At 36.6% G+C, this 12,936-nt stretch overlaps 1 protein-coding gene across 1 annotated transcript; it reads right to left on the reverse strand.

Annotated features, from left to right (window-relative positions):
• Nucleotides 1-2,411: 2,411 nt before the first annotated feature.
• On the reverse strand, nucleotides 2,412-3,143 carry LOC126744209 (uncharacterized). The gene has a single exon (XM_050451566.1). The coding sequence runs from the start codon at nucleotides 3,141-3,143 to the stop codon at nucleotides 2,412-2,414; it is 732 nt and encodes a 243-aa protein (XP_050307523.1).
• Nucleotides 3,144-12,936: the final 9,793 nt, after the last annotated feature.

Genomic DNA, 12,936 nt, shown 5'->3' on the forward strand with positions numbered 1-12,936 from the left:
ATTGTCTGCCTCGATCCGTAGTTATCGTCGCTGGCACCCCAAAGCGAGAAATCCATGCCTCAAGCAGCTTCTGTGACACGACTTCTGCTGTTGTCTCTTGAATAGGGATAGCTTCAGGCCACCTGGTAAATCGGTCGATGATCGTAAGAAGGTACCGAAAGTTTTGGTTTATCGGCAGGGGGCCTACGATGTCGATGTGTATATGAGCGAATCGGTCATCAGGCATTCCTATCGGTGCAACAGGCGTCACGGTATGGCGTCCAATTTTAGCACGCTGACATTGGATGCATTCTCGGGACCATTGTTTCACTTGGCGGTTCATGTTACGCCATACAAAGCGCTCAGAGATCATTCGCAGTGTAGCAGCATACCCCGGGTGGGACTGGGTGTGGAATTTTAGGAAAACATCCCTCTGGAACGGAGCTGGCACGTAGACTCGTATACGACCATCCTGGGCTGAGCAATAAAGCGGTTGCTGACTGTCCGGTAGAATCATGTGTTGAAGGTGTAATGAGCTAGCTGGGTCGTTCAGTACCTGCTGCAAACTCTTATCTTGAGTTTGCGCTTCAGCCAACCGGTCAAAGTCGATGGTAATGGGCGCTATGATGGCGTCTATTTCAGGTCTCGAGAGGCAATCGGCAACGATGTTGTCTGCACCTTGGATATGACGGATATCACTCGAGAATTGACCAATAAATTCTAGTTGGCGGATTTGTCGTGGAGACTGTCTATCATGGCGCTGCTGAAAGGCATATGTTAGAGGTTTGTGGTCGGTATAGATGACAAACTGTCTGCCCTCCAAAAAATGGCGGAAATGATGAATACCACTGAATATGGCCAGTAGCTCACGGTCATAGGTGCTGTAGTTTCGTTCAGTTCCAGAAAGCTTCCGTGAAAAGAAGGCAATAGGCTGCATGTGCCCCCCTTTAAGCTGTTGCAAGACGCCACCGATGGCACAATCCGAGGCATCAACTGACATGTTTAGTTGACAATTCGGTGCTGGGAAAACCAGCTGGCTAGAAGATGCCAACAGTTCTTTGACTCTGGTGAAGGTGGCTGCTGCTTCTGGCGTTAAAGTCAGCTCCTGCTGCTTCTTTTTCTGCTTAGATAGTAGCTGGGTTAATGGCATGAGCTCGTTTGCAGCGTTTGGAAGCCAACGCCTGTAAAAGTTGAGCATGCCCATAAAACGTCGCAGCTGTCGATAAGACGTGGGCTGTGGAAAGTCACGGATGGCGCTGACTTTAGCCTGTAGTGGTCGAACACCGCTTGAAGAGATTGTGACGCCTAGAAAGTTAGCTTCACGTACCCGGAATTTTGACTTGTCCTTGTTGATAAGGAGGCCGTTAGCCTCTAAGATTCGAAGTACTGATGCTAGATGTCGCTCGTGCTCTGCCTCTGTCTCCGACGCAACCAAAATGTCGTCAATATACACGTACACATACGAGCATTCTCGAAAGAGGTGGTCGAGGTACCTCTGTAAAGTCTGAGCTGCATTACGCAAGCCAAATGGCATCTGGAGGAATTCGTATAGGCCAAAGGGTGTTATTACGGCTGTTTTCTGCACATCTTGCGGGCGGACTGGGATCTGGTAGAAAGCGCGTACAAGGTCGATAGTTGAGAAATATTGCTTACCATGCAACTGATTTGCAAAGTCCTGGATGTGCGGCACTGGATAACGATCTGGTTTTGTTATGGCGTTCAGACGGCGGAAATCTCCGCAAGCACGCCATTGCCCGTTAGCTTTTTGAACCATATGGAGCGGATTGGCCCATGAAGACTTTGATGGTCGGATAATGCCTGCTTCCATCAGCTCGTTAAATTCAGCGCGTGCAGCTTGCAATCGGTCTGGTGGTAATCTGCGTGACTTCGAGAAAACTGGAGCACCTTGCGTTTCGATGTAATGCTGAACTCTTTCAGGGTCATCTAGAGCCCCAGCTGGGCGATTATACGGATGCGCGGTAGACAGTCCCACTTCTGGCATGTTAACATGGCGAGAAACACAAATGATGTTTGGAATCTCTGAACTTACAAGGCGCTTGTTTTTCATGTCCACAGTAATGCCATGATGGAAGAGGAAGTCAGCTCCCAGGATAGCTGTAGTGACATCAGCGACGACGAATGTCCATGTGACTGGTTTGCCGAGTCCCAAGTTTAAAGTAAGCTGCTTCTGCCCGTAGGTTCGGATGCAAGAACCGGTAGCAGAATAAAGGCACACGGAACTGGGTTGAGTCGCTGAGCCCATCCTACGAGGGAGTACACTTAAGTCTGCGCCTGTATCGATCAGGAATTGGAGCTGGAGAGTGCTGTCTGTTATAAACAGGCGACGTGGCCTATGAGGGGCTGCAGTTGTCGCCACTACTGCACCCCTTGGTCGTTTTTTGTAAAGGTGCATGGCGGTCTGCACTTCTTTGCTAGAGCCCCAAATCTCGATGATAATAACAGAGGCTGTGGGTGGGTGAGCTGTTGGAGGCTTTAACCTGTTGCGCCTGTTGCGTTTGCTCATTGGCAGCTACTTTCTTAGATAAAGCGCTCACCTGGTCGCTTAACGCAGCCACTGTTCTGTCTAGGGCGGGGCCTTCACTGATCGGCATGACGGGAAAGCTAACGCTACGCATGTAACTATCTGCCTTTTTGGCTAGTTCCTCCATATCGCCATCAAGTATGGATATGACGCCTCGAACTTGTGGTGGTAGACGATCCAACCATAAGTTTTTAAGCACCTGTGCACTAATACTTCCCAGAGCTAAAGCTTGCATTTTATGGATAAGCTGCGTCGGTTTAAGGTCACCCAAGGTCATTTCCATTAAGCGGTGTATCCTTTCATCGGGGCCAATGCCGTATCTATCGAGAAGACGTGCTTTCAGGTCTTCATAGGCCCTACCTGTTGTTGGATTTCTTAGAAGGTCTGCCACCTCAGAAAGAACCTCGCTATTTAAACTAGCCACCGTATGGTCGAATTTGCAATTGTCTGCGGTTATTTTAGCTTGTCGAAACTGTGCTTCTAATCGGAGAAACCACAGTTCCGGTTCTGTACGCCAGAATTCTGGTGCTTTTATTCCTACCCGGGCTATTATGGACGAGTCATCAGCTTGGACGGGCACAGCAGAGGCTTGAGATGACAATGGTTGATCTGTGTCAGGCATAATGTCGTTGTTTCGTGAATGTTAGGTCCGTGAACGAAGCGAAAAATCGGTCAAAGCACTAAAGAAACTTAGGCACGAGGTCGCATAACCTAAGCGGGCACTTTGCACTTTTACTGTCGTCGGGGTCACCAATGTGGCCGTTGCGGAGAGCAAGTAAGGCACACTCACAGTTTACTTTAATTTCGTTTAATCAAAAACTGAACTACAAAATAAACACATTTTTTACGAACTTAATTACATGCGGTTTTCATTATTCCGTGTTTTGTGTCGAGAGTCTCGAGGATCGTGTATAGAGTCCCGAGGCGATTCTTGACAGTTCACAGCTGATCGATCCCCGCCGGCGTTGCCAAACTTCATGCATCTGGGGCGCATGTTCACAGTATGTATATTCGCCACAACTCCCAGCACTCACAGCCTTGTCACCTCTTTTTAGCCAGTCTATTAAACAAAGATAAAACATCTGCGTTCTGGCGATTCCTACTTTAGGCTGTGCAAGTAATTGTGTATCTCTCTCTATCCCACTGATTTTGAGAATTACGGGGCCGTACCCAGATAAATTTATGGGCTGTTTTTGTATTACTTTTGACGTGTTTTTAAAGAAATCTTTAAGGATGGGTCTATCACCTTTAATAGTTGGGAGGGAGGTCAGGTGAGGTCATTATTATTTGATGGGTTTTGCTGGTTTTCCTTTTTCCTCTTTTATGAAAGTGGTGAATTTAGAATTTGGCCTGTATTCGTCTAAATTTTTTGCAGTTTTTACTGTGAGGAAGTGTGTTTTTTTATTTGTGTTTGTGGATTTGTTTTAGTATTATAACTGCCCCTGTTTGCCCTTTAGTGACACAATAAAGACTACTTCTTCGACCTTTTTTCTGGGAAAAACCCTTTTTTGCTATAGTAAGAAAAACACTGTTTTTATTAAGAAAATAAGTCTAAAATTTTGTTTTTTACAGCTTACTTCCCTCTGTTGTGGCAGTTGAGGATCAAATTTCGTGTTTGTCTAGGAATTTTTTTTGACGAAGAAATTTACAACAAAAGTCATATTTTTTTCTTACTTAATAATAACCACAGTAATTTTTTCAAGAAGGAAAATGTCAAAATTTTGCAATTATTGATTTATGGATTATTCTAAAGATTTTTTTAGTTTTTTTTTAAAGAAATGACTAAAATCCACTAGCTAAAAGCCCAGAACATTGAAATTCCATCCCAGGAGTGCCTGTGCGAAAAAAAACATTTGTCCCTTATTGGCACCCCAATGTTTTAAATTTTTTAAAATCAACATTTTTTCAATTATTGATTTATGGCCATCTCTTTTCTGAAGAAATGATTGGAATTTATTCATTAAATGTCAAGACAATTGAATTTTCATTCCAGGAGTGCCTGTAAAAAATAAAATAATTTGTCCCTAATTGACACAATAATATCTTGAGTTCTAGTAGTCAAGATTTTGAAATTATTGATTTATGAACTACTCTGAAGGCTTTTTTAGTCTTTTCTGAAGAAACGCATGAAATTCATTTACTAAAAGTCAAAAAATTGGATTTTTTGTTCCAGGAGTGCCTGTAAGAAAAAAAATAATTTGTCTCTTATTGGCCCGCCAATATCTTGAATTCTAGTAGTAAAAATTTCGTTATTATTGATTTATTGACTACTTTGAAGACTTTCCTAGTCTTTTCTATAAAAATAACTAAAATGTAATAACTAAAAGTCGGAAGAAAATGGACATTTTATTCCAGAAGGAAAAAATTTGTCTCTTAATGGCCTCTTACTTACACCTTGAGTTCTAACAGTCAAAATTTTCCCGTTATTGATTTATGAACTACTTTAAAGGTTTTTTTATTCTTTTTTGAAGAAATGACTAGAATCCATTTATTAAGAGCCAAGAAAATTGCATTTTTATTCCAGGGGTGGCTGTAAAAGACAAAATAATTTGTTTCTGGTTAGTACCCTAATATCTTAGGGTTCTATTGATTTAATTTTGAAATGAATGAGTTATGGACTACTCTGAAGGCTTTTTTAGTTTTTGTTAAAGAATTTACTAAAATCCATTTTATAAAAGTCAAGGAATTTGAATTTTTATTTCAGGAGTGCCTGTATAAACATAATAATTTGTCAACATTTATATGAGATAAAAGTATAGTTATCTCATTCCTTTATGAGCTAGATAGAGATAAACTTATGTGTCAAAAAGATATTGATACATTTTAATATTCAAACGTTTTTTCATAAATAACATTTAAATAATAGAGTGTTTATGGGTAAAAAAATTGAATGGGTTTATAGAAAACGACAGTCAACTGATCAAAAATTAGTCCCTATCACGAATTTTGTTCCAATCTTATCTTTTGGCTCATTGACAACATGCAGCAATATATGCCCTTCAGCGACACAATAAAGAATATAATTATAATGTAATGCTTTAGTATCCATATGCTGATGTGCGAGATGAAGTTGAAATCCATAGCAGCAACAGAGAAACTGTTTCCTTCCTTAATGGAAGAAACTGCTAAAGAACAAAGGCAAAAAAACAGAATTTAGAAAATTGTATTAACTCTTTGGGCCAGATTCAAAAGACTGGTTAAATTTATAAAGGTATTTAGTATTCTCACTGTAGTTTTAGGATTCAGTATACTTAAAATGTAGTGTTTTGTATAAGATTCTAAGTTTTTAGTATAAGCATTTATCTTTGTTAATTTTGATCTAATCTCTCCTATTATGCACAATAACTAAATATCAGGCAAACAAATTAATAAATATTACATTCAGGATGTAAAGTGTGTTTTTTACAAGTAAGACTTGTGTTTTTTAAACGCATAAGATATAGACCGCTAGATGATTTTTAATGTAAAAGTTGATTTTAAAAAATATACTTCCACTTTTCTGACTACATAATTACTTTTTATCAAAAGAGATTGGTACGAAATATAGAGATGGGGGTTTTCACGAGTATCTTATTATAATAATATATCATAATATGTATTAATTAAAAAAAAAAACAATAATAAAGGACATTGAATATGGCAGCCAAAATCCCCATTAATAATCACCACCAAGTAAAAATAAATCTCAATACCCAAAAAAAAGGAATTAAAATCGGAAAATTTGGTTTGTCTTCAAATAAAATTTGAAGACAAACCAAAACATTTTACCCTTTTGTGTCAAAAAGTAAATATTTAATGCCTTAATCCACAGAATAAATGGGCCTAAGTAATTCGTACCACCTATTCTCTCATCACTTGTTATAAACACCCCACTGGTAGCGCTAAAAACTAAACTTATTAAATTAAAATTTTTGGTTAAACTCTTTTTCGTACTTAAATCTTACTTATATTTAAATTAAATATTATCTACCTATCAACTATCCTGAATTTCTAACTTAATAAAACTAATCCCAAGAATCCCGAATAATAAATGTTAAGGCCGGACCTGTGCAACTTTTCACGCTTGAGTGGCTGTAACTGAGGTCATACGTCTAACAAAATAGTACGTGGGCGCATGTAGTCAAATTTTACGAATCAAATGTATAAATTCTTAAAAAAATGCTTAAAACATTTATTTATTTAATGGACTGATTAAATATCGCTTAGAATATTACTTTATGACTGTTTTCACATAAAATTTTGCGATTTCATGCATGTCATGTGACAATACAAGCAACACCGGCACACGGACTATTCGCGGCACATCAAAGATTCTAATAGATCTCTGAACTGAACTATAGATGCATCCCCGTTCCTCCGAATGCGTTCTCGCTTTGGGCTCTTCGCAGATTTTTTTTTACTAAATATCATCGTATTTTTGACGAGTAGTACTAAATGATTCGATCATTGCGAGCGTACGTGCTTCGATCGTTTAATCTTAATTTTAACCGCATAGGCTGGGTAATCGTGCGCGCGGCAAGATTTCATTCAATCTTGTTCTTAATTTTACAATATATTTTTTGGTGCTAATTGAATCGCTCGCCTTATAGTACACAAAATGAAAAACATCTGAGCCAAACTGCAAATTTTTATATGACACATTTACTAAAATACCAAGATTTTTTCATAGGTGCGCACAATTCACCGACTCTCCCCTAAATGATCAAATCATCACTGTTTTTTCCATAGTATTAGTTGGAAACTCACATAAAGTCCTTACTTAATTCGGTCCGGTTATGACTATCTACGGAATTCCAAGTTAAATTCTTTATCGTGAACATTTAACGAGCTTAACGTCAATCCTTTTAGAGGAAGGTAAGTTAATTTAATAAGAATTAACTTGTGTACTGTAACTTATATACATACTTAATACACTTTAAGTCTAGATTCAGCTCAACATTTAAGAAAAGTGGCTGTACGAATTTGATTTTTCGTACTGGACCTCTTAAGTTTAGTGATGGGACTGTATATGTCATAGTAAGTAAATGGTTCTGTGAAATTTCTGTAGAATTATCCTGCAGATCAGATCTTTAATCTATATATCTAATTCCCATTAGGGTGGTTTTTCTTTCACTCTACCAGATATTGTTTTATTAATATCACAAATTGCAGTTCATATTAAAACGGAACCGACAATTTATATTAATATCCCATCCCGGTAAGGTCAATTACAACATCAAATTACCTTATTTGTTTTATCAGAAAACATCATAGGACTATGAGATAAATCAATCTCAAAAAATATACAACACGTCCTACAAAGTGTTACTTGACAGATGCCTTACTCAATTCAGGCTCTACACTTTAAAGGCTGGTGTTCATGGTTATTTCATACTATCTGGAAAAGTACAAAATAATATCAAATGGTTGACAATTGTTATTCAATTTTTGAACGTTTCCAATGTAGTGTTTCACCTCGACAATAACCGAAAAGAAAGTGATCAATCACCTGTTATAATACCTAATAACACATCTTACAAAGTGCTTCTGCAAAGATGCCTTACTCAATTCAGGACCTTGCACTTTGAAAGCTGGTGTTTTGGCACTGTATAAACTAATAAACATAATACTGCAGTGATGACTGCTTGCTGGTGACCTTATTGATGAAATCAGGCTCACGATTTCAAGTTGGTTTAAATTTTCAAGAGCGTGCATTTTAGAGACGAAAGCGTAAGAGACAAACAATCATTCTTTAACCTTTCGGAATAGATACTTTTTAAAATTTGTCACGCTCCATAAATTCGTCACAAGATAGTGACAAAGTACAAAATTAAAACACAATAAAACATAAAATGGGAAAATCCTGAAACCGAAGCATTTGATTTTCTGTTATATCCGATTGGTTCCTAGGTGTCGGTGTAGAAAATTATCGTCAATACCATTTATATGTATATCCTCCCTATTGATTATCTCCTCACTTATATTTTCTCAATCCAGTAGCCAAGTATTGAACCTATAAGAGTTGAAAAATTAAAACACAAAATCCATTAGTAACCTTTTATTAGTTTATCTCATTAATAATAAATAAGCGGCAGAATGTTGAAATGAACTTTCACAAGCCGAAAATGATACCTGCATTTGCGGAGAAAATTATTATAAGAGCGAAGCTCTTATTATGTGCTCGTGACAAATCGAGCGATTTCCAGCCCTGCGTCACATAAACGCTAACAACTTTGGTTCTATCGCGAATTTTTTTTCGTGTTTTTACTGTTTTATGTACGAAGGATGAGCGTATATAATCGTAAAAAAATTTTTTCGCCACATCCACCCCGAAGGGGTGGGCGTCGTTTCAATCGTTTAAGAGTAAAATCGGTAATAATCTTTTTTAAAGGTACTCTGAAGTAGTACAGGATAGAAAAATAAAAAATTAAAATTTTTCCATAGGGCTCATGATAATTCAATTTTTATGTTTTATAGTTTTTTTTAAATTTTCTCCGATTCTATGATAGCTAGAACCGATCCGTTTTGACATACGGATACCTCGTAATATTCTTGAGAACTTTTGTTTGAAACAAAAAGTTATCAGACTTACAGTTAATTTAGAAAAAAATAAAAGTCATTTTCGCGAAATTTTTGATGGGACCCCTTTCGATTTTCGACCAAAAAAAAATACTATTTTTTAATTGAGTTTTTTTACTGAAATTGTTAGTTTAAGGCTTACTTTAAAATTTGCCAATAATCAATTTAGGAAAAAAAATGGTATGATGGGAAAAAACCAGTTTTCTTTTGTTTTTCCCATATTTTTACTTATATCTCGACTTCTATAGTTTCGATTCATTTCGTCTTTGGTTTCTTTTATTCCTTATTCTCCTCCTGTCAATTCTTTTTATATCTTATTACTATTGGCTTTCAAAAATAAATTTGAAAAATAAAAAAATCGACATAAAAACCCGGTTGTCTTATCCCAATACCCTAATAAATGGGACCGTCTTTTTCCTTTATCTTGTGGCACGTATAAATCGTGGAAAATTTACTTATTAAACTTTTCTTTTGAATGGAATGGCCTTTAAGGTAAAAAAATAAATTTTGAATTTGGAGCATAATTTAGAAACGTAAATGAAATTACTTTGAAACAGCGATTATCTGCATACTATGGTGAATACGCCATAACGTTCGTCAGTACAACAGTGTATTAATTGAGGACTATGTTTTAGCGTATTTACCCTAGGTGCCACTAGCGTATTATTATAAAATAAGAAGGTATCATTAAATATTGGTTATATTTATACGAGTTACTTGAGAGCGGAGCGTAAATTAACATCTATATATTTACTATAGATGTTAATTTTTTCGAAGTACTAAAAAAAGAAAAAGTTGGATAGAGCACCATGCCGAGGCTAAGGTTTGAACTCAGAGCCTTATGAGGATAGGGCAGTTATCTTCCCCACTGCGTGTTTAGGGCACTTCTTGGATAATTGTGGAGATTTTTTTTGTAGTACTGACAAAAATTTTAAAAATTTCTACTGGTCCCCACGGACCAAAGTAGACGCGTTAATAGAAGAGAATAATAATTAATAGTTCAGACGGGACGAAAATATGGTCGCTTCATTGGTGTGCGCTATTCTTTAATTTTTTCGAAGGCAATAAAAAAAACTTTATTTTAAATCCTAAATATTACATAAAAATAAAATGCCTAAGAAACTGCCAAAGTGAATTTGGGTGTTTAATAGAAAACATTAATTGAAAACAATTTAAGATACTAATTTTAGTAACAGTTTATAAAACGGTTTTCTGCTATTTTACTGCTATAAGAAAATTTCTCTTTATACGACTTTTCTAGCATCTTTATAGAACACAAAACTGTGGGCGCTGTTTTAAAACTGTTTTTTTTTTGTGTTTCTTTTACCCTAGAAGCTTACGGGACTCGGGAGTGAATAGGGGTGCTGGATAAGGTAAATTAACTATAAAATAGAGTGAAACAGCATCTGTACTACATACCTAAATACAACTAGCAACTACAGGGCCCTTTTGAACAAAATAAAGGTCAAAAAACCCTAAAAAAAATAAAATCGTTCTTGGTTTACTGCTTATTTACTGAGCTAGGGCGATGTTGCCATGTAGACCTACAAATATAAACAAACTACTGAAATTTATTTTTATATGGGAAAAAGGGTTCAAGCTATCCAGGTTATATTTCTTTAAATGTTAGATAACTATTTTATTAAAATATACTTCAACGTAAGTAATAACAAACAAACACGTCTAAAAAGTGTATTCTATATAAAAAGAGAAAACCCGGAAGACATATATATCTATCTGCCAAAATTATAGCAGTGTTTTCACGTTATAATAGTGAACGGGTTTCACTATTTCTACACAAGCTAATACCCAGCGATGAAAAATTTATCGCTTAGGCAAAGGTTGGTAGCCTTCATATTTTCTAACATTTTGAGATTCTATTCGTATGAAAAAGTATATAGAGGGCTCGTAAATGTCGAGCACATGGAGGGGGCTTAGGTCGTGTGCTTGATGGTTCAGGTGTAACAGTTCGTAGATCTTATCAACACATCATGGTTCACTAAACAATCCACCAGTATTCGGCGATTGAAACTCATCACTAAAAATTCGCAGATTCTAAAAGCACAACTGTCACAAGCCATCGTTTTTGTTTTGAAAAGCACTCAGCAATTATATATTTCCAGATACTTTTTTACTGTTTTGAGTTTCTTTTAAGGTCATAACAGTCGACTCAACTCTATTTATACAGTGTGTCCAAGATAAGGATGTCTATCATGGGGATCTCAGCAGCTATAGGAGATACGAGGTTGATTAAATTAGAGAAAAGTTGCGCATTTTAGAGCCTAACAATACGCCGTTTAGAAAGTTTTTAAATTTTGAGTAGTTCCGGAAACATTCGAGAAAAACCGAAATTTGCCGATTTCGTTTTTTCCTGGCGGTATTTAAAGAGATATGGAAAAACAAAAGACACTTTCTTATGGCCACTTTTTAAGCTCTAAAAAATAACAAATGGGAGATTTTTCGTACGACGTTTCGTTTCGAAGAAACCATCATCAACTTAATTTTTTTATATGGCGCGTAAAAAAAGTACACCCTGTATAAAATAGCATATTTTTTTACGATTACAACGATGTATGACACAATATGTTTCTACCATAGTTAAATTGTAAAAAATGATTTTTTATTAAATTCCGATAGTTTTGATGTAGTAGGCTGTGAAATAATGACGTTGAGAAAATATCAAAATTAAATAAAAATTAAATCTCAAAGTGAGTGAAGTAAATTGTTTTAATTATTTGATAAATTTAGTTGACATTGTGTTTTTGAACTCTGTTTTTGCGTCTTTTTGCTACTTTTTTTTGTTACAAAATGGAAGACGCTTTTTTACCTGAGGAAAAGTTTGAAATGTTAAAATGTTATATCCTATGCTACAGCAACGCCGTTGAAGCTGGTCGTACATTTTTTAAATAACTATCCAGAGAGGAAACAACCTAGTACAAAAATTTTCGGACGATTGGTTTTCAATCTTAAGCAGTATGGTGCGTTTGAGAAGCCAGTATTGTCAAGAAATAAGACCTGCAATGAAGAAAAAGAAAATAATGTGGTATTAGCTGTAACTGAAAATCCGGAAATATCTGTTAGAAAAATTGAAAATACCACTGGAATACCAAAATCTACTGCCCATTTCATTTTGAAAAAACATAAATACCACCCGTTTAAATTCAGAATCCGTCAAGGCCTCAGACCTGGTGACGAACAAAGGCGCAGAACATTTTGTGAATGGTATACCAGGAAGTGTCAGGAGGATGAAACATTTCTTCATAGGATTATCTGGTCCGACGAGAGCGTGGTTACAAATAATGGAATTTTTAACCAAAAGAACACCCATTATTGGTCAAGAGATAATCCCCGAGTACACCGAATGGCTAGACATCAGCACCGTTTCGGTTTTATTATGTGGTTTGGCATTTTTGGAACAGATTTAATAGACCCCTTTTTTTACAACAATTCTCTTACCTCGGAGCGGTATCGCAACTTATTGGAACGCGATTTGGAAGAATCCTTGGACAACTTACTGCTTGTCAAGGTTAGAAACTGTTGGTTTCAGCAGGATGGTGCGCCCGCACACAATCAACACCCACTCAAAGACAAGGCCTTAGTGCTTGGCGCGTGACGTCATCGATGTGGGCCACCGATTTTTAAAAACCAAGGGATTTCATATGCTAATATCTCAATATTTGGCTTATTTTAAAAAATGCTAGGAATAGAATAGAGTTCAGGAAACATTCAAAGGTATGTTTTAGTTCTGGTTGAATGTCACATTAAATATTATGGTGTAATATTAAATGCAGACTCCCAACTCCCCTACATCTGCGCCAAAATTCAACATATGTATTTAGGTATTTATAATACTTTTT

Source organism: Anthonomus grandis, chromosome 13 (genome assembly GCF_022605725.1).
Source record: "Anthonomus grandis grandis chromosome 13, icAntGran1.3, whole genome shotgun sequence".
Classification (NCBI taxonomy): domain Eukaryota; kingdom Metazoa; phylum Arthropoda; class Insecta; order Coleoptera; family Curculionidae; genus Anthonomus; species Anthonomus grandis.